Source organism: Staurois parvus, unplaced genomic scaffold (genome assembly GCF_062004578.1).
Source record: "Staurois parvus isolate SC_StPar_1 unplaced genomic scaffold, SC_StPar_1.0 ptg000393l, whole genome shotgun sequence".
In the NCBI taxonomy this organism is placed as follows: Eukaryota; Metazoa; Chordata; class Amphibia; order Anura; family Ranidae; genus Staurois; species Staurois parvus.
The window spans coordinates 2,469,785-2,496,188 of record NW_028318189.1 but is presented as its reverse complement, the minus strand read 5'-3'; the positions used below and the strand labels follow the sequence as shown (position 1 = coordinate 2,496,188).

The 26,404-nt window shown below is 39.3% G+C and overlaps 1 protein-coding gene across 1 annotated transcript in view; it reads right to left on the bottom strand.

Moving 5' to 3' along the window:
* Window positions 1-2,010: 2,010 nt before the first annotated feature.
* The window catches only part of NPFFR1 (neuropeptide FF receptor 1), a 404,438-nt gene continuing 380,044 nt past the window's right edge, over window positions 2,011-26,404 (bottom strand). The window contains exon 4 of the mRNA XM_089686193.1: window positions 2,011-3,990. Within this exon, the coding sequence (XP_089542319.1) occupies window positions 3,102-3,990 (889 nt within the window). The 3' untranslated portion in view covers window positions 2,011-3,101. The remainder of the gene's footprint in view (window positions 3,991-26,404) is intronic.

The window sequence follows — 26,404 nt, the reverse complement described above, 5'->3', positions numbered from 1 at the left end:
CTTGCATGAGAGTGTCAACTCTGCTCTAAATGTAGGAGCAGTGCAGCATCCAAACCATGACAAGAAGCTGTCTTGGTGGACTTCACTGCAGGGGCCAACAGATATTAGTGGAATTTTGCAGGGGGCCTAAGGAAAAACTGTAAGATACACTTATCTGCAGGGCCAGGACAAGGAGGGGGGGCATAATGAACCCCTTTGTGCTGCGTTACTGGCACCAGTGTCAGTGTTAATAACCCATTTATGCTGCAGCATGAAGGGGTTAATAAACACTGACATTGGTGCCAATAATGCAAATGCCAGAGTGAGAACAATCATTTTAGGACCAGACCTCTTGTATGACACCTATGGAGATTTTTAGGTACTGTAATAGTGTGGCAATGTTCCACGGGCTTACGCACTTTTAGTGACATATTCTGTATCTGTTTACTCTGTGTAACATTGTATTTTATATTTTACTAAACAATTGGGTATTATATTGTGTTTTTGTGCATTAAAATTCTTTAAAGTGTATTTTTTCCAAAACATTTGCATTTGAAAAACTGCTGTGCAAATATTGTGCAACATGAACATGAAGTACCCACCATTTTATTCTCTATGGCCTTGAATTTAAAAATATATAATGTTATGGGGTTCTAAGTAGTTTACTAGCAAAAAATGGAGGAGAGGAATGTCAAAACTGGCCCAGACTGGAACTGGTTAACATAGATTTTCACTCAAAAAAATGTTTTATAACCCCTGCTTACCTAGCTCTGTGTTCATTTGCACTTGTTAAGTTTCTCTAATAAAATATATATAATTAAAATAAGTGAGTCAGCTCTGTTTCAGATTAATTAAACCTAATTTAATTTGTATTGTTTGAAATATTTTATTTTGAAATGACGTTGACTCTTTCCTAAGAACCCAGGATGACGCAGTTTGCCATTTTTCCCCTGAGCACTGGATGATCGTGTCCTGGCACTGCTTATCTGTTATCTAAAACTGTAGCACACACACACACATACAGTATATATATCTATCTATCTATATATATATATATATATATATACACATATATATATTTATATATATATTTTTTATATATATATATTTGTATATATATATATATATATATTGTGGCAGTGCGGTATCCTGCCATGGTGAAAATCATATACAGGTTGAGCGGCTCCAGGCAGTTCTCTTAATGCAGAGGAAACTGGTTTATCAGTTTCCTCTTTGGTTTGTAAAGCCTGTTTTGGGACCTGGCGCCTGGAGATCTCTAAGAGATTTGGAAGGGATGAAATCTCCAATCTTGGGTCCAGGTTTTGAAAGCAGCCAGCACACTGATTGCGCAGGTGTGTGCAGGCCTTTTTGTAGAGGCCCAAACCATGATTCTGGGCTCCACCCTGGCAGACAGGAGGTCATTGCCAGCAGTCATGAGGGCTTCACCTAGGAGAGGTGGAAGCCAGAGAAGCAAGGGGCTGCTAGCTGTGTGCAAAAAGCCATATTTTGGAAGGAGGCTGTGTGCATCCAAAGAGTCCAATGCTGTGTGCTGGGACTAGCCAGTGGTCTGGGAGACCATATAAATAGAGGTACTACTAACCAGCAGGGCTGATAAAGAGAGCCAGGAGGCTGAATAATTTTGTTTGTTTTAATGGTGAACACCCCTGCTTGGGAAGCATGTTACTGAACTTTCTTTTAAATAAAATTGGGCAAAAAGGCCCTTAAAAAGAAGAAGCGAGTGGCTGTGTGCTGAAAAACCTTACAATTGGATCCTAGTTCTCACAATATATATATAATTTTATATATATATATATATATATATATATATAAAAAATATTATATATATATATATATATATATATATATATATATATATATATATTTAATATTTTATTAGAAGACAACAGCTCTGCTTTAATATACTGGGGTTCAGGGGCTCCTGGCACACTGATGAAGGCATAAAAAGTATGCTCACAAGCACCAGTTTGCTGTCTCTTCATTTATTTAGTCATCTACATTTTCATCCCATTACTGTTTGTAATGTCCACTTATACTATTTTTATTAGTATTAAATAAAATATAGAAATATTGTGTGTGCATGTGTGTAACTGTGTCTAAATCAGTCTGATGTCTTAAGCATTTTTTATTAACAGTTTGTGACATTATACATTTTACAGTGTACCTACATGAGTTCCATACGATTTTCATGTGCACCCATGGAAACTGTTAACATGCTGGCGTTTTGCTTAACAGCATTAGAAAACGTGACAGCTGTTTTCTATCTTGATGCAGCCCCACTTTTCCTTTGCACTAGTTTTCATAAATTAGCTTTATGGTGATTTAATAATCTTAAAATACATTTAAAAAATAAATAGAATGTCAAAAATCTGTATAAACATGTACAATACTATACAGCAGGGCAAACATATTTTTAAATAAGCATTAATTGCTGCTTTTTAGATCACAAAATATTTTTACCCTTGTTTAAAACTCATTGTGTTTTTTTGATTGAAGAAAATGTCAGAAAAGGTATAAACGTACATTTAAAAGCAAGATTTCCTTAAAGAAGGGTAGCCTCTTTTTAAAAAAAGTCATGCTATGCAACTTGTAGAGACACATAACAGGCAATCTTTGAAGCTAAAAAAATGTCCAGGGATTGTCTCGACATATTTAATAGTAGAGTGGTCCCATTGACCTTACAGTGCTCTCTCTGCATAGCACAACAGAGAGAATAAGCATGGCCAACTCTTTTGCAAGACCATAATGTGATTCATTCAATAGAATATGTAAAAAGATATTCCACGCACATAACACATATCTTTTAGCTCACCGTATTTCATCAGAAAACCTACTGAGATGTGTTTGACAACTTACTGTAACCACTGTGATAATGGTGTATGAAAATCTCATCAAATGTTGATAGCTGATTGCACGTATCACCTGAAACATATCTGTAGACTGGTGCAAATTATATGTAAAGATTCCACTGGCTAGAACTTTATGCTGTCATATGAAATAAATACAGTAATATGATGTCTTTTTTTAGGAGCCCTGTTCCAACATCCAGAGATACACACCATCTCTGTAGTTATAATGTCCTATTTGTGCTGCAATAAGAATTTTCATATATCCCATGCTGGTATGCTGACAGTATTATTGGAGCTTTTATTGTCTAATTCTTCAACCACCAATCCATGATGAGCAATTCTTCCACTTCTTAATGAGAACATACCGGGCTTGGCAGTGGTACTGTTGCACGAGTCTGAACCTTGAGCTGAATCACTGGGCTGCACTTCCACAAAGATTCGGTTACGTACTCCAAAGACGAACCCACTGTTCTTTCTCTCTGAATATGTTTCCTTGTGCTCTCGTTTCATTGAGCAGTACTGTACTTTGAAGGCTTCCTGGAAACCTCGACGGAAGTTCTCATTAAAATAACCATAGATGATAGGATTAACACTACTGTTGAAAAAAGCTAACCAGTGGGCAAAGGGGAAAATATACACAGCAATTATGTTCAATTGATAATCATTGAGATTTCCATAATCTGTAAGCAACATGAGGGTCCAGAGGGGGAGCCAAGACAATGTGAAAAACAACGCAACCATAATTAGCATGTTTATTACCCTTACTTTCCTTTTGGAAACTCTTCTACCTTCATGTTCTTCAGAGACTGATCCTCGGATAGGGGCCGAAGACTTAAAGAGTTTGAATGCAATGCGAGCATACATGATAACAATCAAGGTGAGAGGAGCCAAGTAAATGTGGGAGAAGAGAACAGTTGTGTATATTTTACGCATTTCCTTGTCTGGCCAAGCTTCCCAACATGAGTAGAGAGGGTAGAAGTTATTGTAGTCATCTACCATAAAATGGTAGTCATCCCTGGTCACTGTAAGAGTGACAGCTGATGGGCACATAATAATCAGAGCTAGAACCCAAATAACAATGATGGTGAATATGGCTTTTCGTAGAGTCAGCTTCTGCCTGAATGGATAAACAATGCATCGGAACCTGTCAAGATAACAAAAAAGATAAAAACAAAATGAATAAATATTACTTGTTTCAGTTAGCATACCTGTAGGTAAAGGAAATCATATACAAATTTGTAGAAGGACCAGCAAAGAATGTAACGTTTTATGTGCACTAAATAAAATATAATTTTTATTTTATTTTTATTATTTAAAATACAATCATAAAACATGGACTAAAGGCATGTAAAATAAATGTAAAAATAATGAGTAAAATAAATGTAACATTTTAATAATGAATATATCTGGTTCAATTATGATATCTGGAATGGGCTCTTAAAGAGGAACTGAACTTTGAAGGCAGTGCCCAAAAAAGGCAGGCAAACGGCAAAGGATCTGTAACCATTATTGGCTGTGAGCTTTGTGCAGCAGATCCTTTCCCTGTTAAGGATTTACATTGCTTTGCTCCCCACTGTGGCCTCTGCAGGGCTTCTGTTAGAAACCATGGGGCCTATACAGCCAACCTGATAGCCCCCTCCACCAAAAAAAAATCCCCACAGTTTAACTATGCTTCAGTAATGAATGAACACAGTGAATGACCTGTTCCAATCACTATTATGTTCATTCATTTAGGAAAGAAGGAGCTAGTAAATGTGACGTATCTACCAGACCCTTCCCCCACTCTACATCCTGTAGAATCCTGTTGTGTGCTTGCAGCTGCCGGTGGAAAGGAAGGGAGGAAAGCTGGCAGCACTGCTGGGGTGAGTGAAAGGATCTAGATAACTTCCATTTTGTATTATGTACGCCATTTTAAGTATTAAGTTAGCTTTTTGCAGATATATTAGAAGTTTAATGAAACTGTTTTTGGTTGTTCAAGGATGTATCAACAGAAGCTAACATGACCCTGACAATGTCTTTGTCTGGCTGTTTTCCAGAAAGTTAGCCAAAACAATTTGTACCAAGAAATGTATATGTTATGTTTCATGTAGTTAGCTCATGATGGAAATTTACAAGTTACAGTTTTGAAACTCGCTCCCCCCCCCCTCCTTTATTTTATCTGTAGTCTATATAATCTTTTTAATGTCTAATAAACTTTGAACATCTCTGAACATAAGCTGCCGTTATTCCCGTGTTCAAGGGGTGTTCCCAGAATTCTGCTGATAAACCAGGAATCTCTCCACAGACCGGGGGTCTCTGAGGGGAAAGAAAATCATTCCTTTCAGCTGGGGGCTCAGCCCGGGATGACCACCCACCTCACTTGGTAAGTAAACCTTTTGTCTTTTTATGACTAAAAGCTCTTTCTTGCCCTGTGTTGAGGGAAGGTCTTGAATCATTCTGTATTGTCTATATAGACCCGTGATAACCTGTAGCTGCTTTTGGTAAGCAGACTTAACTCTTTGGTAGAGTTACAAAATAGTGCACTATAAAAAAAAAAGGTGTTTTTGGTAAACACAGATTGTTCTCTGGTAGAACACACTGTTTTTTGGTAAAACAGTGAAGAGATAACTTTTGGGAAGTTATTAAGAGGTTAATAAGTCTGTGGAGCAGATTCTGGTTTATCTGTCTTTTGCTTTTTCTTTCTGTTGCGTAGAAGTATAAGATAATTTGTTGTGTAGAACAAAATAAGATTTTAAGGTAAAATTGTCTTATCCACTGTCTAAATATGGGTCAAGGAGGTAGTTACCCACCAGGTCCCCCAGAAAAGGGAGAAAATTGTAAGGATTATGTTGCTAGAGTTTGTGGAACGGACTATTATTTAATAAATCCCTGGGTGGATTGTATGGCAGGCTGGACAGAAGCTATGGGGAGTACAGACCCATTCCCAAGAAAGGGGGCAAATGATCCTTTTCATACAGACATGGTTAAGGGATTATGTTTGGGGGACAAACAAGCCTTTCCTTGGTATGAGGGGGACCCATAATGGGACCAAGTTTATATGAAGAAAGGGGGAGAAAACTGGTTAAAATGGTCACCGTATTGGGTTGATAATAGCAAGGGAAAGTTCAATTTGATTTTCTCTTTAAAACAAAAGAGGAAGTTGAAATTGGATACATTAAAAATATGCCAGGAAAAGCATCAATCTGAAAAGACATGCAGACCCAAGATTGGACTGAAAACAGTTCAGACACCAATCCCACCCCCTCCGCATAATATATATCCTTCATTAAGTGGTTTTAAAAATGCTGCTGCTGATGATTTTTTGATTAGTTTGGGGATGACTACTCCCCAGCCTAATGCCCCTCCAGCCCCTGCCCCTCCAGTCCCTGCCCCTGTCCCTGCGCCACTTCCCGTCCCGGATCTACAATCAATACAGCCAGGCCCCTCCACTAGACCCAAACAGATTATTAGTATAAAGTCACCAGAAGAGGGTAGCCAATTTCAAGGCATCCTTACGGAAAATAATGACAACGAAGGAGAGTTGGAATACGAAGAACAGGGACAGGTAAATATAATAAAATTACAGAAAAAGGATGGTCAATGGAGAAGAAGTGACACCAGTCATAGAAAGGGCAGAGATGTGGAGGAATTTAGAATGCAGCTTAGATCCATGGATAAGAAACTAGAGGGAAAAAGAGAAGATGAGGGGGCCGTAGGAGGAAAGGAGTTGGCTATATTGACACTACCTTTTCTCACAGCAGGAGAACTAATTCTAAAAAAACCCATAGAATTAGAAGATATTAATAAGATTGTTAAACATTGTCCCAAGCCTACAGTATCTCCTGGAGGTACACTTGCTTATTTAAAAAAGGCATGTTTAGGAAGAAATTACACACAGGAAGATATGAGATTGATCATTGATGGTATTCTGGGAAATAATCCAGCTTGGGATTGGATAAATGTAAAAAGCATTAGTCACATAGAACCAAGTAATACACAGGCTACTGTCTATAAACTAAATACCACAGAAGGGAGAGAAACTATGTGGGGGGAGCTTGACACAGAATTAAAAAGGGTTTTCAAGAATAAGGCTTCCCTCCCTATTGCTACAGCATGTAAACAGAAGGTAGAAGAAACTGTTTCTCCTTACAACACACCTATCAATTCTGTTAAGAAGCCGGATGGCTCTTACAGGTTTGTACAAGATTTGAGGGCCATAAATAATTTGGTGGTTCCATTAGCCCCAATAGTGCCTGATGTGCCATCACTCCTCACCTCCATTCCGTCCGATGCAGAATATTTTACAGTGATTGATTTAACAAATGCATTTTTTTTCGGTTCCTGTGGACCACCAGACAAGGGCGCTATTTGTATTTATATTCTGAAAATCGCCAGATGACCTGGTTTAGAATGCCCTAGGGCTATGTAGATTTGCCTGCAGTCTACTCACTTGCCCTCCAGACCACTCTGAGGTCCTGGACCCCTCCCAATGGTTCGGTCCTCATTATATATGTGGATGACCTATTGATTTGTAGTTCAAGTCAGGCGGCCAGTCAGGAGGATAGTTGGTCTCTGTTAGAATGGTTGTCAGGGAATGGTCACAAAGCATCTAAAAAGAAATTGCAATGGTGCCAAAAACAGGTTGAGTACCTTGGTTTTATTCTAAGTCATGGTGAGAGGAATGTCAGTCACAAAAGAGCTGCGGCTCTCGTGGGTCTGCTCCGCCCACAAACAAAGAAGGACATGCTAACTTTTCTTGGTATGATTGGTTACTGCCGCCAATGGATACCTGATTGTTCATTCTATGATCACACTCTGAGGTCTGCCACACTTTGACATTCTCACATGGTCAAATGAAATGGTTGATGCCTTTGTGTACCTGAAGAATGCTATGGTAACAGCCCCTGGTCTTGGACTACCTGACTATAAGAAAATGTTTCATCTGTATGCTAGGGAAAATTGTACAACCATGGCGGGGGTCCTGGCTCAGGAACATGGAGGCAAGCTCCGCCCTGTAGCTTTTTTTTCCAAAGTAGTGCCAACTCAGGTTCAGGGCATGCCTGCTTGTCTGAGAGCTGTTGCATCGTGCGCAATTCTGGTGGAGATGGCTATTTCTTTCACATTGGGACATGAAACTACCCTACACACCACACATCAAGTGTCCTTACTACTGAAAAACATACACACTCAACACATGTCAGCACAAAGGTTGAGCGGATATGAAGTGATTCTTCTATCTGATCCCAACTTGATTATTAAATATTCTTCAGCAAATTCAGGTCCTATTCCAATTTTGAATGCCCTACTGGGGCTAAAGGGGGAACAGGATGAAGTGGCACCAGAACACAACTGTATAACCCACATACAGCAAGACACTTCCCCTATGTCCGACATGTCAGCTGTGGCTCTTGATGGGGCCCCAGATGTGTTTGTAGATGGCTCATGTTCTAGGCCAAATGATAGTGCTTACCATGCAGGATATAGCATTGTGCAACTTCCTGACAAAATACTCGAGGCAAAGCCAATTCCATATCAGTCAGCCCAAGCAGCCGAACTGATTGCCCTTACAAGAGCATGTCAATTATTTGCAGGACAGGATGTCAACATTTACACAGACTCCAAGTACGCCCATGGTGCTGTACATGATTTTGGGGTCATTTGGGAGAGAAGAGGATTCATTGCTGCTGATGGCAAAACCATATCTCACTCTTTTTTGATATCTGATCTACTCAAAGCCATACAGTTACAAAAAACATTAGCCATTCTTCATTGCAGGGCACATACAAATTGCAGAGATTATATTGCCAAAGGAAATGCATTAGCAGATAAGGTAGCAAAGGAATCCGCATTACAACAGGTGGCCAGTGAGCAGATGCCTTTGCTCACTTCAGGCGTCACAACTACCCCACATGACCAGATGTATGCAGATTTACAAAAATTTGCTACAAAAGTCGATCTAGCAGACTGGGATGGTTCTGGAGCACAACTAGATCCAGCTTCTGGTCTAGTGTGCTTAGAGGGGAAACCATGCATTCCCATGTCAAGTACCCCATTGTTTATTGCACAGTACCACGGTCTAGGACATAGAGGATGGAAAACGACATGTGAAACATTATTGCAGGATTTTTACATTACAGGTTTATCTAGGTTGGTGAAAGAATGTTTCCAGGTGCATTACATGTATAAGGAACAATCCACAGAACCCAAAGAAATCACAACACCAGCATCTAGTGTACCCAACTACACCTTTCACCCATTTACAAATAGATTTTACCCACATGCCAAAAACAGGACAGAGGCAAGAGTTTTTGTTGGTAATGGTGGATATGTTCAGCAGATGGGTGGAAGCATTTTTTCACTAATAAAGAAGATGCACAAACTGTAGTCAGAATTCTTACACAGGAGATAATACCCAGATGGGGATGTCCGCTGCAGATAAATTCTGATAACGGACCAGCTTTTGTGGCCAAGGTATGTCAAGATTTGTTAAAAGTACTTAAGATAGATTGGAAGTTTCATATTCCCTATCATCCTCAAAGTTCGGGTATAGTAGAAAGGATGAACAGGACAATTAAGGATAAGTTGAGGAAGGCCACTGGAGGTACCTATACCCACTGGAAGAAGATGTTACCTGCAATTCTAGCAGAGGTAAGAATGACACCTAATAAGACTACAGGGTTATCTCCTTTTGAAATATTAATGGGCAGACCGTTCCCCACTCCTTGGGCTAGACAGCCACTTATGTTAGAAAGAGGGGACCTTGACCTGGTACAACAAGAATATGTGAGAAAATTGATTCAGAGTTTAGATAAGGTTAAAAGAAATGTTGCTCACACTTTTTCTTTTATTTTTCAGGAACCAACACACCTTTTCCAAGTGGGAGATGTCGTAGTGGTCCGCCAACTCGCTAAAGACAAGGAGCAAGGCTACCCCTTTGGACCACCTACTACGGTGATAGCGGTTACCAGAACGGCTGTTCTGGTGGAGAATTCCCAGTCCTGGATCCATGCTAGTCGAGTGAAGAAGGTGAACCAAACACCTGAGAAACATGAGATGGAAAAAGGAGGTGAAGTATGAGAGGAAAATCCTCGAAGAGCGGGTGAAGTAAGTGAGAAAGACCCTGAAGATGACATTCCTTACTGCCCCTCATGGTGCTTTGAAGCTCTGGGTCCTATCGGGCACACTGACTGTGCTCTTTTTCCTGCCAGTATGGATCCTAACTAACTGTATTTATCACCCTGAGGACTTGGGCCTAATAAAAGGTATCTGTGGTCAAGGACTAGTTTTAAATGAGACCCAGATAACCAAAAGTGAAAGAAAGTCAAAAAGAAAGTTTTGAAGAGAACAATCCTTTTTCAGGAAAAATGTTGATGATGCAGTTTAAATCTGCTTATGCTCAAAAGTCAGGTTCTGATAAATGTTGGATATGTAGTAAGTTACATCCTAGCACATATGAAATTCCTCTTCTGGCCGCCCCAGTCAAAATATTTTTGTTAATAAAAGGGAATGTAAGTATTGGTTTGACCAATATTACTTCTAATGCCACCATATCTTTTCCAACTCTGGGAGTCACTCAACTCCCCGATTGGTGTTTTAGACTGGGGAATACTTCCCACAAGGGAAAGGGAATGTGCTCTCAGTCCATATTAAACATATCTGATCCTGGAAGGAGGGATGGAACTTCTTCTGTGAAACTGGCAAGTAAATGGTAAAACCCTGAATGAAAGTTTAGAAGGGATACAAGATAATGTGGGGAAAACTATGTTTGGAAAACTTCTTTTTTATTTTACACTTGTTGTCACCCCTGAATTTTGCTCTGCAATACAAAAATTGCCGATCTCCTTGGGAAACAATACCTATATCTGTTGTGGTAAGATCTGTTACCCTTGGATACCGAGTAATGTCCAGGGCTGGTGCTATGTAGCCCAATTAGTGCCAATTATGGCAGCTATAGACCAAAAGGTACATCAGGTAAAAGCCAGTACATACCCAAAATACCAACTAACTCTGAGACAGAGAAAGGAAACCAAGCAAGAAAAGGTAGATCTATTCTCTACAGGGGATAAGGTTTGGTCATGGTTTCCTACCTACACGGGATGGGGAATAACACTTATGAACAAAATAAATAATTACACAAACATTATTGATGATATACTGGAGAGGAACTCTAAGGACATGGGGTTGCTAAATACTGAGACCAGAGCTATTAGAAAACAGCTGGAGATGCAAGAATTAGCTATTGAAAGTATGAGTGCTGCTCTGACAGGTTTGTGTGAGATGACAGAGGATTATGAATGTTGTACTTGGATATATAATACCACAATGACTGTTCCAGATTATTATGAAATAATAAAGCAACACAGGGAACAGGTAGATGGTTTGATGGAAGAAGCTAGAGCTATAGGAAAAGATGGATGGACTCCTTTTGATTGGTTAGGATCAGGATTTGGTTCCATCTTTTCATGGATGAAAGGTATCGCTGTAAGCATAGTCATGATATTGTTTTTTGTTTTATCTTTATATCTGTTTTAAATGCTCATTATATTGCATTGCTAGAGCTACCAAGCCGCAAAATACAAATGAAGGTTATCTGGCTATGTACAAAAAGATGAATGAAGTAAAGAATTGAGATCATGTTCATGATCTCAGAGGGGATTGAAAGGATCTAGATAACTTCCATTTTGTATTATGTACGCCATTTTAAGTATTAAGTTAGCTTTTTGCAGATATATTAGAAGTTTAATGAAACTGTTTTTGGTTGTTCAAGGATGTATCAACAGAAGCTAACATGACCCTGACAATGTCTTTGTCTGGCTGTTTTCCAGAAAGTTAGCCAAAACAATTTGTACCAAGAAATGTATATGTTATGTTTCATGTAGTTAGCTCATGATGGAAATTTACAAGTTACAGTTTTGAAACTCGCTCCCCCCCCCTCCTTTATTTTATCTGTAGTCTATATAATCTTTTTAATGTCTAATAAACTTTGAACATCTCTGAACATAAGCTGCCGTTATTCCCGTGTTCAAGGGGTGTTCCCAGAACTCTGCTGATAAACCAGGAATCTCTCCACAAACCGGGGGTCTCTGAGGGGAAAAGAAAATCATTCCTTTCAGACAGCAGGTGGAAATGTATGGTGCACAGGGAGGGTGATGGGTGCTGCATGGGGAGAATTACTGGAACCGATCCCCTGTATGGCTCTCCCTGCAGCAGCTGAAAGCCAGTGGGAGGGATGGAAATAAAAAGATGCCAGCTTTCAGCTGCTGTAGACAGGGGATCAGTTCCAGTAATCACTCCTCCACCGCGCCGATCACCCTCCCTGCCCATATCTGATTCACCTAGCTACCTGGGTCCCATACAAGAGGACTGGTGGTACCCCCCTTATCCACGGCCCTAGTCCTATTTATGGAGGTTGACATCTTGACAGAGGCAGAGTTTTGCTTCTCATGTCAGATTTTCCTCCTCCAGGAGAGCAGTACAGAAGTGACATCACCAAATTCTCACTCCGAATCTCTTCAGATTGGCAGTCAGATGCAGTGGTGCCTTAGATTTCCAAATGCATTCATACAGCTATGAGAGTGTAGGCACAGGAGCGCCTAGAAACCCTCACATACAAGGAGGTGAACTGCTATTTTTAGGAGGAAGTGAAGACAAAAGGTTTATTTTTCAGGTACTGCTTAGGCACAATTAACATTTTCTAACATAGCAAATTTTCACTTTTTGAGTTCAGTTCCACTTTAAATTTTTAACCATTTGTTGCCACAATTACCAATTTACGTTGTTCTTTACATTATTTCTTAGCATATAAAAAAGATACAGGTGTACCTCAGTTTACAAATTTAATGTGTTCTCCGGGATGTTTCGTATTGCGAAAAATTCGTAAACCGAAATGTGATTTTCCATAGGAATGCATTGAAAACCAATTAATCAGGAGGTCAGAAAAAAGTAGAAAAAAAAGTCGCTGTCACTATAGGACAGTGCTGGTTTTTAAATGTAATTACCAGCTTCTTTTTTTCTTCACTATAGCTCAGAGAATTAGCTGTCACTTCCCCCTGAGCTAAAAGAAAGAAAGCTTCCTTTTAGTTTATTTTCCTGAGTTAAAAGAAACAATATTTCCTTTTAGTTTGTTTCCTGAGATAAAAGAAACAAAGTATCCTTTAGCTCCAGGGAAAGTGACAGCTAATTATGTGAGCTATAGTGAAGAAAAAAAAAAGCCGGCAATTGCATTTAAAAATCGGCACTGACATACACTTCGTATTGCGAAAAAAATTTGTAAAAAATTCGGCATTATTTTTAGTGGATTTTCATTCGTAAACCGTAAATTACATTAACCAAGGCGTTCGTAAACCGAGGTACACCTGTATAATATTTTAAAGAGAAAATCTGAATTTTTGTATTTGGTTTTTTTTTTATAATATAGTCGCTGCTTCAGACCTGATTCTGTAGTAAAAAGGTAAGTTTCCCATATCCATATGTAAGTGGCCATGATATGCTCATGATGTTTACATTCAAAAAGGGTAACATACATATTACCAGAGTACTCCTAATATTCAGTATATATCTGCAGTAGGTATTTTAAGGTTTTTTTTTCAATAGAACATTGGAGGTCAGTATAACGTCCTCCATTACATTTGAAATGTCCATGTTACATTGATGGTTAGTGTAAATAAATTTTTTCATTGGTATTCAAGTATAATCCCTTGTTATACTGGTGGTCAGTGTAAATTTCCCTGTTATATTGGAGGTCAGTATTAACTTCCCCACTAAGTTGGCAGTTGGTGTAAATGCCTTCATTACATTGGTGTTCAGGGGGCAGAAGGGCCCTGTTAAATTGGTTTTAATTAGAGTGCCCCCAGCTAATAATGTTCAGTGAGAGAAAGCCCTATTAATTTGGTGTCAATGGGTAAAGGATCCCTTTTCACTGGTATCAGTGGCTTATTTTCTATGAGCTAATATAATGTGGTAGCATACTAATATCTAAGATATCCAGGTGTGTGCGGTCATCAAATTATATAGCCAGCTGTGTCAGAGGTGATGGAATGGTTTACAGAATCATGGCAGAACAGGGAACCCATCATACCAAGTGGCTCCTGCTGGGGGTAAGCACTACATTAACTTGAGAAATGAATGCTTTGGAAGTAGCTCCCCTGCATTTCACAGCGTTGTTTATGTAATTTTCAGTTATATTTGCCAGCCAAGATCTGGTTATTTTCCAGCAAATCCATGTATGAAGAATGTTTTTTTTTTTAATGTTGTAACAATTCTTGAACAATGTAGATCTCAGAGAGTTTTAGAGTTGTTAAATATTGTACTGCAATTTTAGGTGTATTTGTCAGTTCAGTAGCTAAAACTAACAAGCCAAAATACCTGTATGATGTCAGTGTATGTCAGGGGCGGACTGACAACTCATGGGGCCCCTGGGCAATAGGGGATCATGGGGCCCCTGTGTCCTTACCCAAACTCAAAAAAGCCTATGAAAAAGGTACCAGGAGCATCTCATGGGGCCCCTTACTGACCCCGGGCCCTGTTTTTGTTTGCCAACCACTATTCCCACTAATGACCCTTTTCAGCTTAGCACTACCGATCCTGTATTGGTAGTAGAATCACTCACAGTGTGCTTATGATTGCTGCTGTGATTATCTACTTTTAAAGCTGCTGTGAAAAAGATAAGCAACAATTCTCAGTAATATCTTCATACAATAAACATAAAATAAAAGTTCATTAATCTCAAATGGAGGAAAAATCCCCAAATATTTTCAGCTACCAGACCATAGACACTAGGGAAATGGGAAAAGTCACAATCACATCTAAGTATGTGATGTTGGCAGTAAAACTCAGTTTCTTATCTCTAAATGTTCAAATGTTATAATGCTTTTCTTTCAGAGAAGTAAAGCTAGATTTGGTAGTCCACTCAATACAAATTGTCTATTCAGTGCCACTCCAGCCAGGGAGACATAAGGGGAGACCTCTGAATCTAGGAAGGAGGAGATTCCTATCACATGTTTATTAGAAATTCTGTATATAACTTCACAGAACAGACAGTGCGCAGTCTACATTTTCTGCTTCACTGCAACGAGGAAACAGGAAACTTTATCCAGAGAAAAGACATAGAGTATACCATAGATGCAGCTAAAAATGTATAAACACTGCCATCTACTGGCTTAAGAATACATCTCTACTGAATACTGATGTTATTTCACAAAATACATGAACACTGTATTCCAACAATGTTCACTGTTTTGTGGCTCAAACAAAGAATCTGTGAGTTTTGGAATATGCTTTAATTGATTGCCCCTTTCCTTTTTCACTACTATTTTTGACCTGGAAGCAGGGGACCAGGGGGAGGATTGTTCCTTCCATTGGTCCCCTGTGGCCCTCTCCTCTGGATAGAGTCCCAAGTAAATGTTCTTCTATATCTTGTCCTGTAATGTCTTGTGTGGTGAAGAGCAGAAATGTTGAGGATGATTGTGATTGAAACTCCTTCACCAGAAATTCTAGAGCTGTGTTTTTGCTTCTATGCCTCTGTGTTGATTTTTATTGTTGCTAAATAACAATCACATTTTCTGAATACCAAAGTAAAAAAACTGCCCCTCATTTCCACTGTCTTAGCTGAAAAAAAGAACACAACACACATATTTTATAACACAAAAAAATTGGTATTCCCTAATTGTGCTCCCAAGAACTTGGAAGGTCCACTAAGCACTCTCTGTATTTGTTATTCACTTGAAGATTTAGACAGAACTTGATAATTCCACTGACTGGAGGTTACAGAATGGATAATCGGTCAAATGATCAGACAAGGAGTAAATGTAACTTGCAGTTTAGTAAACAGACGCAGTATTAAAATAATGTAGAACAGGCCCAGGATGGCAAAAATCCTGCATACAATTCAGAATAATGAAAACTGCACAAACATGAAAGTTGCACCCTGATTCTTCACAGCAATATCTCTGTGGCTCAATCAAGGTAGCATGTGCTGCATAGCATAGTCTCTATACGTTTATATAACAACAGAGTCTAGATGAGAATCACTACATCAGCAAGACAGTACTTGTGATTGTCTTCAGAAACAGTATTCCTTACAATGAAGTTCAGGGTAGCTCTGGTAACACAGGTGAACAGCTGGAGGGAACAATTGCCCAAGGACAAAAGGACACCCTACATGAACTGAAGTACAATTAAGGAGGGGATCCCCACAGTAGCTGGGTCTTCTGAAAGAGCTGCGCGATATTAGGTTCTGGCATGGCTGCCAGCACATCGGTTATGACAGTGAAGGGCCTTCGCCTGGCAGCAGATTTCTTGCCCAGTTGCCTCTGCCTCATCAGGTGTGGCCTTGTCCAGGAGCCCAGGATTTATGGAAATAGAAGCTAAAGGGTCCCGCGTCTGCATCTGAGAAAGGTGGGTAAAATGAGCACTTCCCTACACTGGGTGTAGCTGTTCAAGTGAACTGGTATTTCAGGTGCGTGATTGGAAAGAGTGTCTTGTGGTAATTTTACCAACACAAAACTAAGTTAAACAGAAAGTTTATGTGCTTTGCTATTGTATACTACATCATGTCTGATTATTTATACTACAGCTGGTATGAGCTATGAGATTGAGGAGGGAGTATACAATATACTCTTAGATTGTAAGCTCCGAGGAGCAGGGCCCTCCTAACCCTCTTGTATTGAACTGTATTGTTGCTGTATTGTCTCCCGTTATATTGTAAAGCGCTGAGCAAACTGTTGGCGCTATATAAATCCTGTATAATAATAATACGACTACTAATAATATGCAGTATATTTCATCTATGTGCATATAGACCAGTGACAGGACAAAGTACATATTGTAACAATTCCTTATTCGTAAGTTCAAGTGTCATCTGAAAAGAAAATGGCAATCTACTACAAATACCAGCTAGCTTGCACCACTAAGAAACATCATGATCATGGTCATTACAGCAATAGTTCTGCTTGGCTAGCTGGAGCACAACAAAGGTAGTTGTAGATACTCAGTGAGACAAAATAAACTTTGCACTATACATCAAGTTATTTACTCTGCAATAATTGCCATCAACACCTAATATCAAGTAAAATGTAACCCAGCAGAGAAAATTATTTTAAATATGAGAATGCAGACCTACACTGATCCTTTATATCTGCTCACAGATGGAAATACACATGTAATATTTCACATCAACCTGCAATAGTAATGATACACCTTGCAGAGCACAATCACATCTGTCTTATTCAGGACTTGCTAATTCAAAATGGTATTATAAGGCAGAAAGGATTGATTATTGTATTATTATTGCTTTATCTGTGTAATTATTAATACCCCTCCATATTTCTGTGCTTTAATTTTTATTACAGGTAAATGCATAGTATTTAAAGGCAATTTACGATTTCTAGTCTGATAAATCAATTTATGATTTATGCTATAATTCTTATCACCAATTTTATTTATTTGGAATGTTTAGACATTGAATGCTGTTTGCGCTCTGTAGGACTGGGGAATGCACATAGCAAATGAATACCATAGCAAATATTTAATGTACAATTTGTTCATCCTTCTGACAGAAAAATATATTTAATAAAATATCTTGAAGCAATCTGTCACAATTAAATTTCTGGATTAAAGGTCAGCTGTTCAGGAAATATTCAAACCTGTACAGGACACTGTAAAACCTGAGGATTACCTATCAGCTGATTTCAAGAGAAAAAAAAAAACATTTAAAAGAAAACTGGAATATAAATGTCAACAATTTAGTTGTTTAAGAGGCCATTTAGTCTCCAGCATAGTAAACGTTAATGTTATTTTCTGTGCTATAAATTTTCCTACCTGCCATAGGTTCACATGCCATTCCTGTGCATGATTTAATAGCAAGAAAAAAACTCCATATAAAATGTGCACTTCCTCCTTAATGGCAAATTTCATCTTTTGCAAACATTTAGTAAATGCACCCACATTAATAAAAAGCATGCGTTTATTATGTTATTCACTGTTATTCATTCATTATATCATTGGAGTTTGCAGAGCATTGCAATTGCAATTAGTGCATTTTAGTTGCAATGCACAGGCTCCTATAGACTTTTCCTCCAGCCCCAGGCCCGTTTCTGCTGTTGTGGGGCTGGAAGAAATATACAATGGACTAAAATTGAAGTGACATAGCCGTGGTGGCAGATTTCAACTTGTAGTTTGTCCATTTACAGATGTCTGTGAATGGACAATGTGGATGTGATGGGGAGATCTTCACAGCTGTGCCAAGTCAAATTAAACAGAAACTTGCAGGGAAAAGGATGCCACAGCTCTGGTAAGTGGGAAAGCAATTTGCTGGTGAGGGGCTGGAATGTTATCATATTTCAGGTTACATTCTAACCAGGGGTGGACTGATTATTTGGAAACTCGGGCACTGCCCGAGGGCCCGGGGTCAGTAGGGGGCCCCATGAGATGCCCCTGGTATATTTTTCATTGGCATTTTGAATTTGGGCAAGGACACAGGGGCCCCATGATCTCCTATTGCCCGAGGGCCCCATGAGTTGTCAGTCCGCCCCTGATTCTAACTAAAGATGAGAAGGCCTGGAGAAAAAAGAGTTTTTACTGTTTTTTTCCCCAAAGCTGTTCTTTTTTTTCTAGAACAACTGAAAAAAAGGAGTGTGGAATATGTTCTTTTAAAATGATAAATAATATGTCTATGAAATGGTATTCAAACAATATAACATGAAGACCTTGATGAAAGATGTGAGACTTCATGTAAACTCTTAAATTAAATTAAGTTCTTCCAGCTGAAGACAAGCAAATCCTGGAATACAATTCAAGTAACACTGTACTTCTCAATGCAGTTCTCAAACAAGAGAAATATACATTTCTCCTACTAGGGACACTGCAGGGGAAAGGCTCCAGTTTAGTTTACATGTCTGCGACATTGTGTACCTCCTACAGTTGGGTGATTGGTGGGCTACAGAGATTTCTGTACTCCTCTTAGGTCTTAATTGACAGGTAAGAGGGTACATGTGTCTGACAAATTAGTTTTATTTTTATAATCTTTAAATGATTCTAATTACTGTCCTCCAGCATCACAGCATAATGTTTCCTATAGTCTGGTCAGTAAATTGTTTTTTTCTTCCGCCTCTCAGTAAAATTGTGAGATCTACATCTAGAGTATGGAAACATTTCCACAGTGCTTAGAGCAAAGCTGCAATTTGCAAATATTGTGAGAAGAAATGCAAATGCTACAAGGATAACCAAACACATCTTCCCATGCCAGAGATGTCCTAAGACATTAAAAAATACTTTATAGAATTAAATGATGAGGGCCATAAAGAAAGTGCAAGTAGCTTTTCCCTCCAGAGTTCTCTTCTGGATCATCACAAAATTTTAAAAAGCAAGTTTAGTTTATTTACTGAATAAACTGTACTTTGTTTCAAGCCTAATACTTTTATATACACTACATTTCACATTCCCAGGGTAACAAAATGACTTTCAATTTGTAAAACTACTCCACACTGAGTTTTTCAAAATTTTTCCAAAAATCTCCATTTTGAAGAAAAAACAGGAAAAAACTTTTTTTTCTCATGGCTTCAAGATTTCCAGATATTTTACATCTCTAATTCTAACCCTTAAGATGTACCCGTATACTGGGATGATAAAAAAAAAGACAAACATCGCACAGCACCGCCCCTTGGCCCTTGGAAGATGTCCCGATGGATGAAGCGTGTATGGAGCAGAGTTTAGCAGTGACGTCACCACGCCATCCCAGTTGGCTGTGCTGTGCGATATGCTTTTGATACTATCTGTTTTGTGAGTGCATACTTAGTTTATTAATAAATGTTTTTAAATGGTACTTCGCTATGGGATTTCCTTTCCCTTTCCTTGGTATGCGTTTTTGCTGCTGAGTCCAGTATATGAGAAGTGATCCAGTGACCTCTTTTGGGGCATGCCATTCATAAGACGGTTAGGCTTGAGGCTTGCTGAGGTGTGATCGGAAGAGAGCTGGCGCCATCCATCCATCCATGTGGGATTTGTAATCTTTTAAATGCTGATTTACACCTCTTGAGCTGTGGGGTCTAAGGATTTGGTAAGCTGCAGTATAATCACTTGGTGGTTGGTGCACAGCTGCTGCATAAAGACTTTGCACACTTTTGGTGGACTTTGACGCTTCATCTATAGGACTTTATTTTAATTTTTTTTTATTATTTATATGTCTATGCAGCTGTATGAATGCTATGACTTAACATTATATAGTGCTTCTTATTTCACAAAGTTAGGGTCAATGCCTCCTTCACAACATTTTCATGTGCCAAACATATAGTATAAATAGCATAAAGTGCAAAAATCAACAATTTTAAAATGCAGCAAATATTGTGACAGTGCATGGCCCTGCCACTGTGAAAATGTAAGAGAACGCTCCTTCATATTTTCTGGAACTGCCCAAAACTTGACGCCTTCTGGGATGAGGTAGAAATTACGATTAAGGCCCTAACAGGAGTGACCCCAAAAAAAGACCCAGCTGCTTACCTACTAAACGATACTCCTTTACCCAATAACAAATGTAAGCGTTCTCTACATAAACACCTATTAACAGCTGCAAAGGTTTATATTCCAGCATTATGGAAAAGCCCAATGACAATAGCCAATTGGAAGGCAAGGATTGAGGACATTCAGGAGATGAAGAACCTCACCATGATTCTGAAGGAAAGGGAAAACAAATATTGGAAAATGTGGACTCCCTATTTCTTTTGCAGAGATCAGACCTTTCTTGCTTCCCAATTATGACCTGCTCCAGTAACAAATGTCTGGCAAAATCTGGGACGGGGCGTTGTCCGAGAGAGAGACTGTTTTTTTTCTTTCTCTACATTGACATTCTATTTCCCTCCCCCCACCCCCTCCATATTTTTTTTCTTATACTTTCTATGACCCCCTTTGGGTAAGTCTTTTCTGTACTATATTGACTGCAGAACCATTTGCATAAATTTACATCATAAACATGGTCTTGGAATTAGACTCTCACTATTGAATGTTCCCAGCTCCTGTTTACCTTTAGTGACATTTATATGGGCTGCATAGCTTACCCTTTTGTATGTATTTGATTTGCATTCTTTATCTTCTGTAATGCCCAATCTTACTTGAACATATGGAGCTGTCATATATTCTTGCCACTCTGTTTTATTTTTTATTGTGAAATTCCTTAAATAAAGAATTCATTAAAAAAAAATGTAAGCGAAAGTGACACAGGATTTGTACATATGCGGAGTGCAAAACTCCAGAATGTCAGTTCTAATTGGATAAAGGTAGTTTTTCATCTAGTTTTGTAATTTCCAAAGCAGGGGCTGGAGCTTGGAGACTCCAAAGTGCTTTGGAAGGGAAGGTGTCTTCAACCCAGTGTCTGATTTTTGACGGTAACCAGCAGGCCAAGAGTTCAGGTGTTCGTAGCCGTTATAAATTGGGACTTGACAATAGTTCAGGGCTCCACTCCAGAGACAGGAGGTCTATTCAAAGGAGTCAGGAGTCCTAATTCTTCCCCAGGAGTCAGAGAAGCTGCAGCCAGAGCACATATGTCTGCATAGTGTAGGAGCAGATGGTGACAAAGTAGTATCAATGAGGTGCTATATTTGGAGGACCAAGGCAACAGCCCTGAGCAGTGGTGCTGTTAGAGAGAGCCAAGAGGCTGAATGTCGTTTATGTTTGTATTGATGGTGGAAATCCCTGCGTATAAAACTGATTTTCTGTAGGAACTTTTTCTGTTTTATTAATAAAAGTGAGCCAGCAAGCCCTTAAAGTCTAAATTCCCCCTTTTTTTTCTACATTTCAGCTTCCCAATGCACCAATATACCATTAATTTTCCTTTTTGTGCAGAAAAGAAAAAGCTTTCCCTGTTCTCTAGGACAGGCATTACCTCCTGTGTGCTCCATAGAAAACTCCTCCATTACTTCCTGTTCTGTCCTGAAATTTGTTTTTTGGGATGTAGCAACCGTTGACACCAGCTGACCTTATTAACACTTCTGTACTCACACAGAGGAGTAATCATTATCAGACTATATATCATTATCTGTTCTCACTAAATACACAGCCAGTGATTGATTGTTTTGTACCGTCATCTTGCACAGATTGTTCATTTGGCAGAGTGTGCAGGATTGTATGATTAAATAACTGCCTATGTGGAGCAGAACTGTAGCACTGAAAACCGGAGAAGTGTGTTCCTGGAAGTCTGTAAAGCTCACCATACACTATACAAGAGCCTGCCTGATTGGATACAAAGTGATTAAATGGATAGGGGAATTCTCTTCTTATATAGCTTTGGTAAATCTAAAGGAGATTGCACAATCAAATTGTATAGTGTATAGCCACCTTTATACACCTAAATGAACTAGTCGCACTTTTGGTGCCATTATTTGTTAACTACACCCCAAACGCAGAAGAAACACACCGTTTTCCATATGAAAAAATGAGTGGCAAAATGCAGCAAAAAAGCCCAGTAAATAACTTGCAAAATGCCAAAAATCATGCCAAAATGTTCCATGAGCTACTTTGCCATGTGTAGGGAAGCGGATTGAAATCAATGGGCTGCCCTATGCGTGTTGCAGGAAAAACAAGCCAAAAAACCCATACTTCCACTGGGTGTGAATGGGACCTGAAATTGGTGTTTACACAAGAACAATGAGGTTCCATTCACATATGCACATTTCTGAATACATGGCAAACTACAAAAAACTAAAAAACTACAAAAAACGCAGTCTTTGCCATGCATTCTGTAAACGACCTGCAATAAATCTGCACGTTCCTAACCCCAGAAACCACTAAACAGCTCATCCACTCCCTCATCATATCACGACTCGACTACTGCAACTCCCTCCTCACTGGCCTGCCTCGCCGCTGGCTATCCCCGCTTCAGTCGATCCTGAATACGGCTGCCAGACTCATTCACCTTTCCAACCGCTCCATTTCCGCCACACCCCTCTGCCAATCCCTCCACTGGCTTCCGATTGCGCAACGGATCAAATTCAAAATCCTAACACTGACGTACAAAGCTGTCCACCATACTGCCCCGAACTACATCACTGACCAAATATCCAAGTACCACCCAGCACGCACACTCCGCTCCTCACAAGACCTCCTTCTCTCTAGTTCCCTGGTCTCCTCCTCCCATGCCCGCCTCCAGGACTTCTCCAGGGTGTCACCCATCCTCTGGAACTCCCTGCCCCAACCCATCAGATTATCACCTACTCTCCTCTCCTTTAGACGCACCCTGAAAACCCATCTCTTCAGGGAAGCCTACCCTACCCCCTGCTAACTTGCCGACCTCCTCCACTCTTCCTACCACTCCATCCCCCTCAGCTATCTCCTCCTGTGCCACCATCCCCTCCCTCCTAGATTGTAAGCTCGAAAGAGCAGGGCCCTCGATCCCCTCATGCTTTGCATTGTATTGGTATTGTTCTGTCAAATGTTCTGTCCCCCTTTGTAATGTACAGCGCTGAGCGAACTATTGGCGCTTTATAAATACTGTATAATAATAATAATAATTGCGCATCGTACTTGCCATTAAATGTATAAGGTATTCCAAGCGCTAAATAGCTGATGGAAGATCTAAAGGAGATTGTACAATCAGATTGTATAGAAAGTGGGTGGAAATAAAACAAGAGGTGATATAGTAATGAGAGAGGTGTAGTCCAGAGTGGTAATACACACCCTTTTCTGTGATGAATAGGGCAGTGAATAATGGGATATGATGTACAGGAAGTGATGGAATTGGAAAGCTTTTTATAAAATTTCAAACAGAAAAGTGAAAATTCAAAGCTTTCGTGGATTAGGTAAGTGAGAGATAAGAACATTGGGATGGCTGGGGTAGAAAAAACATTAGAAAAGACTTTTATGTATTACAAAAAGTGACATTCTGCCCAAAAAGGTGAACTTAGCCTTTAAACAGCATTTCTGGAGTGGACTAAACTCACTGAAAATCACTACCATTGAGCTAACAATCCCCAAACCATGACAATATCTACATAAATATATATCCACATAAATTCATAAAATATCCTTTATTATAAAGTGTTCCATGCTGCAAAGCAAGTGCTTCATGCTCAAAGTCCTCCACTGCTTCAGTGCCAATGTGTGAACAAATCACTCCACTCCTTTCCTCCACACATTAACTTCAGGCAACATGTCCCATATAACAAAGCACTTTTCACCTGCTGAGCAAAACCCCTCCAACACTGAAAGAACTTATCAGACACTCTGGCCAGTTTGTTTTACAAATGGATCAGGTAGCGCTTTGTTTCCCCCAAGCAATACCTCCACCGGTCTCTTCAATGCTCTCTCCTTTTTATATATTTCCTTTCCATGTGCCACAGGGTAAAGAAAGAAATGCGAATATAGTGTAAAATCCTTTATTAAAACACACTTAAAATACAAAAAAATCAGTACATTAACATCTTCCAGCACTTCGATATGACAGCTTATTCCTATGCAGTAGCCAGCTCCATTTACTGCCCAGTGCAAGCGTGGCATCCATGCATGATGACCTCAGTTTCAGTAGTTTAATTTTAGAATATTATAGATTTTTGTAGACAAATTCCACCCAAGATTTCATAAGAAAATTGGACAGGTTGTTGAAAAAAGGGAGACAATTTTGAACAAAAAGAGACAAGATACTTGATCCCTAATGCCCCCAAAATGCCGACTATGTATTATACACCAAATATACATAAAGATAAGAAACAACCACCTGGGAGGTGAATAATCAATGGTATTGATTCTATATTGAGCAGGTTAGGGGAATGTATTGATTATTATATAAAATGGTGATTACAAGCCCCTCATTCCTAAAAGGTAGTGACAAACTAATAAAAATGTTACAGAATATTTCATATAAAAGAGGTTGTATATTAGCTACAATAGATGTAAATTCTCTCCACACTAGCAGTAAAATGGAGTTTTGAAAACAAAACAAACTAAAAAAGAACAAAGGGACTTCAGAGTAGAGTGTTTAGAACTTGCAATGACAAACAATTACTTCTGGTACAATAATAAATACTACCTACAAACAAAAAGTGTCAAAATAGGAGTCAAGTACTCTCTCAGCATAGCAAATTTATTTATAGCAAAATTAGAAGCAGAAGAGATAAATGTTTTTGGTTTGACAATATTTACAGATGGTAAAAAGTTGCACACTAAAATATTCCTGAAAGAAACAAATATGAATAGCTTTATACTTACGAACAGTTGCCACCAGCTAAAACCAGCCATAGATGGATCAACTCCCAGCCGGTTCAGCAGGGACTGGCTGAGATTTGAACCATCTATGGGCAAGCTGATTGTACCCAATTCGATTGTTGTACAACTTGGGTACAACCAGGCTGTCAGATGTTGCATGCCATTATTGCCAGAGGCTATAGTCGCTAACAATTATCACTATGTCCTTTCATCTATGGCCGGCTTAAGTGGCTAGAAAATATCCCTAGGGGACAAATGGTTAGAATGGAGAAGGAATTGCCACTTAGAGAAAGATTATGAAGAGAAGTTAATAGAGAAATTTGCCAGAAAAGGATATAAAAGGCGAAGATTGGAAAGAATAAAGAAAGAAGTGGGCGAAATTGATAGGGAAGCCCTTTGGCAAAGAAACAAAGGAATAAGAATAAAGATGTGGAATTTGCATTTATTACTGAATTTAGAAGGGATTATAGGGTGGTTGAAAAAATTTATAAAAAATACATTAGTCTATTTCTGTCCTGCTCAAAGATAAAATACTGGTGAGTGTTATCCCCAGGCAACACAGACTTATATATAGAAGGGCCACAGCATTGAGAAACAAGATAATGAGAAATGTCACTGACCCCCAAAAAAGAATAACATTTTTGGATACAAACAGGTTCTACAGATGTAGGAGATTCTAGCTAGGTGCTGGGCAACAGCAATATTGAGACATTGCATTTTATTCTTCTCTCCCTCTTCTGAGATACTGATGTTATGCTACACTATTATAAGGCCAGCAAGGGGAGAGCTAAAGCCAAGCACCCCCACAGGAGACTGTGCAGAGCACCAAGACTCTGTGGGGTTGTATATTGAGATGGCAGCTATATAATGGGAAAAATAGAATCCTTACACTACAGATATCTTTAGGCACTGTGTAGCAAGAGGGGAGAGATGAGTTTTATTAAACTACCTGAGAAAGCTGTTCCTCCTGGCACTAAAGGGGGTTATCCACTTCCATCTGGATATTTGCCTGCCATTAGGAGACCATACCAAAGGAGATCCGTGCCTGAGACTGGGAGTGAGGACACCCAGGGGCAGCGCAGCACTGTCCACTGTCCGTTTCGTCACATCCGGACTCACATCCCTGTTGACAAAGTCTGGATGTGACGAAACGCGTCCGGGGCACGTGACGTATTGACGTTTCCGGAAGTGCCTTGGTGGCCATTTTGGATTCTGGAACACATGGTTGTCCATATCCCTGGGACTTCCAGTTACCACCTGGCTCCCCTCTAGAGCTGAATGGCCATCTTTTTGGAGCTACCGCTGAGTATTGTTGCTGTATATACAGCTTTATGACCTGGAAGCTGATTTTATCAGTTTTTAATGTAAGTTGCTATAATAATATTTGTGTGTTA